The sequence below is a fragment of the Atta colombica genome, unplaced genomic scaffold (assembly GCF_001594045.1).
Source record: "Atta colombica isolate Treedump-2 unplaced genomic scaffold, Acol1.0 scaffold134, whole genome shotgun sequence".
NCBI lineage: Eukaryota > Metazoa > Arthropoda > Insecta > Hymenoptera > Formicidae > Atta > Atta colombica.
Genome location: NW_017259222.1, coordinates 157,107 through 160,449, shown reverse-complemented (window position 1 = coordinate 160,449; position 3,343 = coordinate 157,107). Strand labels below are relative to the sequence as shown.

The 3,343-nt window shown below is 26.3% G+C and overlaps 1 protein-coding gene across 2 annotated transcripts in view; it reads right to left on the bottom strand.

The window, feature by feature from the left end:
* The window catches only part of LOC108684433 (target of rapamycin complex subunit lst8), a 5,662-nt gene extending 2,792 nt beyond the window's left edge, over positions 1-2,870 (bottom strand). The window contains exons 1-4 of one of the 2 annotated variants that reach the window (XM_018188748.1): positions 2,681-2,870; positions 2,264-2,416; positions 876-937; positions 653-803 (exon numbers count right to left, since the gene is read on the bottom strand). In XM_018188748.1, the coding sequence (XP_018044237.1) occupies positions 653-803; positions 876-937; positions 2,264-2,416; positions 2,681-2,806 (492 nt within the window). In that variant the 5' untranslated portion in view covers positions 2,807-2,870. Of the gene's footprint in view, positions 1-652; positions 804-875; positions 938-2,263; positions 2,417-2,664 lie in introns of both variants that reach the window. The other variant, XM_018188749.1, reaches the window with a different exon arrangement.
* Positions 2,871-3,343: the final 473 nt, after the last annotated feature.

The window sequence follows — 3,343 nt, the reverse complement described above, 5'->3', positions numbered from 1 at the left end:
CATCTTGTATATTAATATTTATGTAAATATAATTTAATATAGATATATAATAAAGTAAAATCCTTGTAATTCCTCACGAATTTCATATATATGTAAAATTTTCAATCAAGTAAGAAGTGCTACTAAAAGTTAGATAATAATAATAATAATTCTATATGTAATTTATTTAAAATATTTACATTTTACTTCAGCTGATTATACACCGATTGCTTACGCCAAGAATTTCCTTCTATACATATTAGTTACGACAAATATTATTACATGTTTGATTGAATTGGGTGTCTGCATTGCAGGAAGTCCTCGGCATAAGTAATTGGTGCGCAGTCAGTTGAAGTAAATTAATCTTCCCTTTAGACGATTATGTAAAATAAAATATATTTAAAATAAATTTCATATTAAATTATTATATATGTAATAATTACTATAATATATAACTTTAACCACAATGGTGCTTCTTAGTTGATTTATTCATATAGGAAGCTTTCCAACAAACACACTGTGTAACACAGTGATCATTTCATCCTTGTTTAACATTGGCGGAAAATAAGGATAAGATAAATGATTCACTGTATCATTTGTATTTCTTATTGAAAAGCTCTCAATCTTGTTTCTGACTTACTGTAAAATTTTTAGATATAAAAAAATAACATACTAATTGTTCATTATGATCAGAACGAAGATCCCATAAATGTATGACTCCACTTTGATCGCCAACAATTAGTTCTGCTTGGTTGGGATGTAAACATACACAATTTACAGGTGCAGAAACTTGAAATATTCTTTGGCATTGAAAGCTGCTAGATCTATTATTAAATTTATATTACTGAAAATAGAATTAAAAATATAAACCATTCTTGTTTCTGTATAAAATTTACCTCAAATCCCATACTCTTGCAGAACAATCTTCTCCTCCTGTATACATCCACTTTCCTTCTTCCTATTTGTAAAAAATATTTCCTTTTGAAAATGAGAAACAACTTTCAGTGGTTTCAGTTCTTGATAAGTTATTATCAAGGTCATGATCCTGAATAATATTCAAAAAGTTCTAGTCATCGGTCAGACATCTTGAATAATTTTAATGCCAGCAATACTAAACCTTTGTCAACTCATATCTCAAAAAATATTTAATCAAAAGGAGTTTCATTCCTGTGTTTTAAAAAGATCTTAATATTAAATATACAAGAATATTGAATAAAAAGTGAGTGTTTCCATTAAAAATTTTGGAGTTAATTTTGACTTTTCCATATTTGCGTTCAAAATCAAATGCAGAGTATCACCATTTGATGCATTTATTCAAATCTTTCAATTTTTTTAATGAAATATTTGTGCGTGCGCGCTCATGTATATAAGAGAGAGAGAGAGAGAGAGAGAGAGAGAGAGAGAGAGAGAGAGAGAAAGAGAGAGAGAGAGCTGTTGCACACATCAATAATTAACTAATTTAGAGCCGATTGTTCTGTCTTCGTATAAACTAAACGATAATTTATTGAATGGATGGGCAGGCAAACGAGTAAAAGAATAAGAACATAAAAAGATAAGAGAATTGGAGAATGAGCTGAAATTTATCGAAAGGTAGAACAATCTTCTCCAGAGAACATGCATGTTTGAAAGATATCCAAAAGACATCTTGAACTAGATGTCTTTAAGACATTTTTCAAACATTTTCAAAAGATGTCAGAAAATTATTCAAATTTTGGAGCACGTGTAATTTACATTATTCGACTAAAATTTTATTTATATATTTATAACATATTTCTATAACATGTTTATAATATATATATATATATATATATATATATTATTTTTTATTTGTATAATATCGAGTGTATGACATGGTCAATTTGAATAAGATATACGTAATCTATAAAATATATATATGTAACCTATAAAAATATTGGATGTTATTTAATCTGGCATTCTAATATTTTATATTATATTATAATGTTCTACAACTATACAATTATATGAAGCTGTCTATAAACATATTGACATAAGAATGCAAAGCAGCAGATAAAATTACATGATAAATTGATATATGAAAAAAATGATACTGGTATATAAATCATACTTAATACAAATTTTTAATAACAATCTATCTGTCACAATTATAGCAATAAGTTATTAGGAACATAAGCAATTATAAACTTGCATGATTTCTGTAAGACATGCTTGGTTATCTAGGACTCTGTATACAAGTATACAAGTATGTTATGTAAAATATGAAAAATTATCCTATATATAAAAATATATAATATAATCAAAAAACCTGAAAACCTAAACTGGTAATATTTTTTGATACTCCTTCATAGTTGATAACTGGATTAGGATTATTTGAAGCTAAATCATACATTCGTATATGCTGATATCCAGCAGCAGCTACAACATATTTGTCTGGTGTGATATCCAATGCATTAACTTGCTGTGAATCTCGTTAAGAATACTAAAAAAATTCTCAATGAAAGCTTTAAAAAGTTTCTAATTAATAACTAAAATATTATATGTAAAATTTTCAAAATATTTCTCTATTATAAGCGCAATAATATAAAATTATAATTGCTATTTATTTTATCTATAATGAATGTAAGACTTGTTTTAATAATATATTTACTGGATATAATTTAATAGAATAAAAACTGTACAATATATGCAAAATATTTTTTCGTTTACATGTAGTAAAGGATACAGAATCCGTATGTTGACAAGTACGTTGACAGACGCCTGTATGCGGTTGCCATATTTTGATAGTATGATCATAACCTCCCGTAACAAAAATCACTTGTTCATTGCTAATTGCACAATCAGCAGTCATTCTCAATTTACTTCAATTTATTTATATCACAAATTTAAAAAATTAAAACGGATAATTATTTAGATTAGCTAAACCAAACAAAATAAAATTATACTCAATATATTCATCATAGACATATTCAAGAAATGAGAGGTCTCTCTCTAAAAGTTTTCGTCCACTAGCGACACCAATATCATTTTATAGAATGATGCGAACTATGTATCACATTATCGACACTGCTGCTAAAATCATAAATTGATGCGGCGAAAAATTGTGGTGCGAGTCTCATTATTTAAATAAAAAATTGATATTAAACGTAAGTCCGGCTACGTACATTCACAAATGCAATATAAAGATAATATACATATATTTTACGTATTTATAATCACGTAATTTTTCTTTCGCTACAACTTGAATATATTAATTAATATTGGCATTGATTATATATAATCTTTTGTTATATATAGAATTATTGAAATAAAGTATTCTTAATAATATACGATTGATTTTTATTTTAGCAAAACATTACAGGCACCCATTCTTATATATATATATATA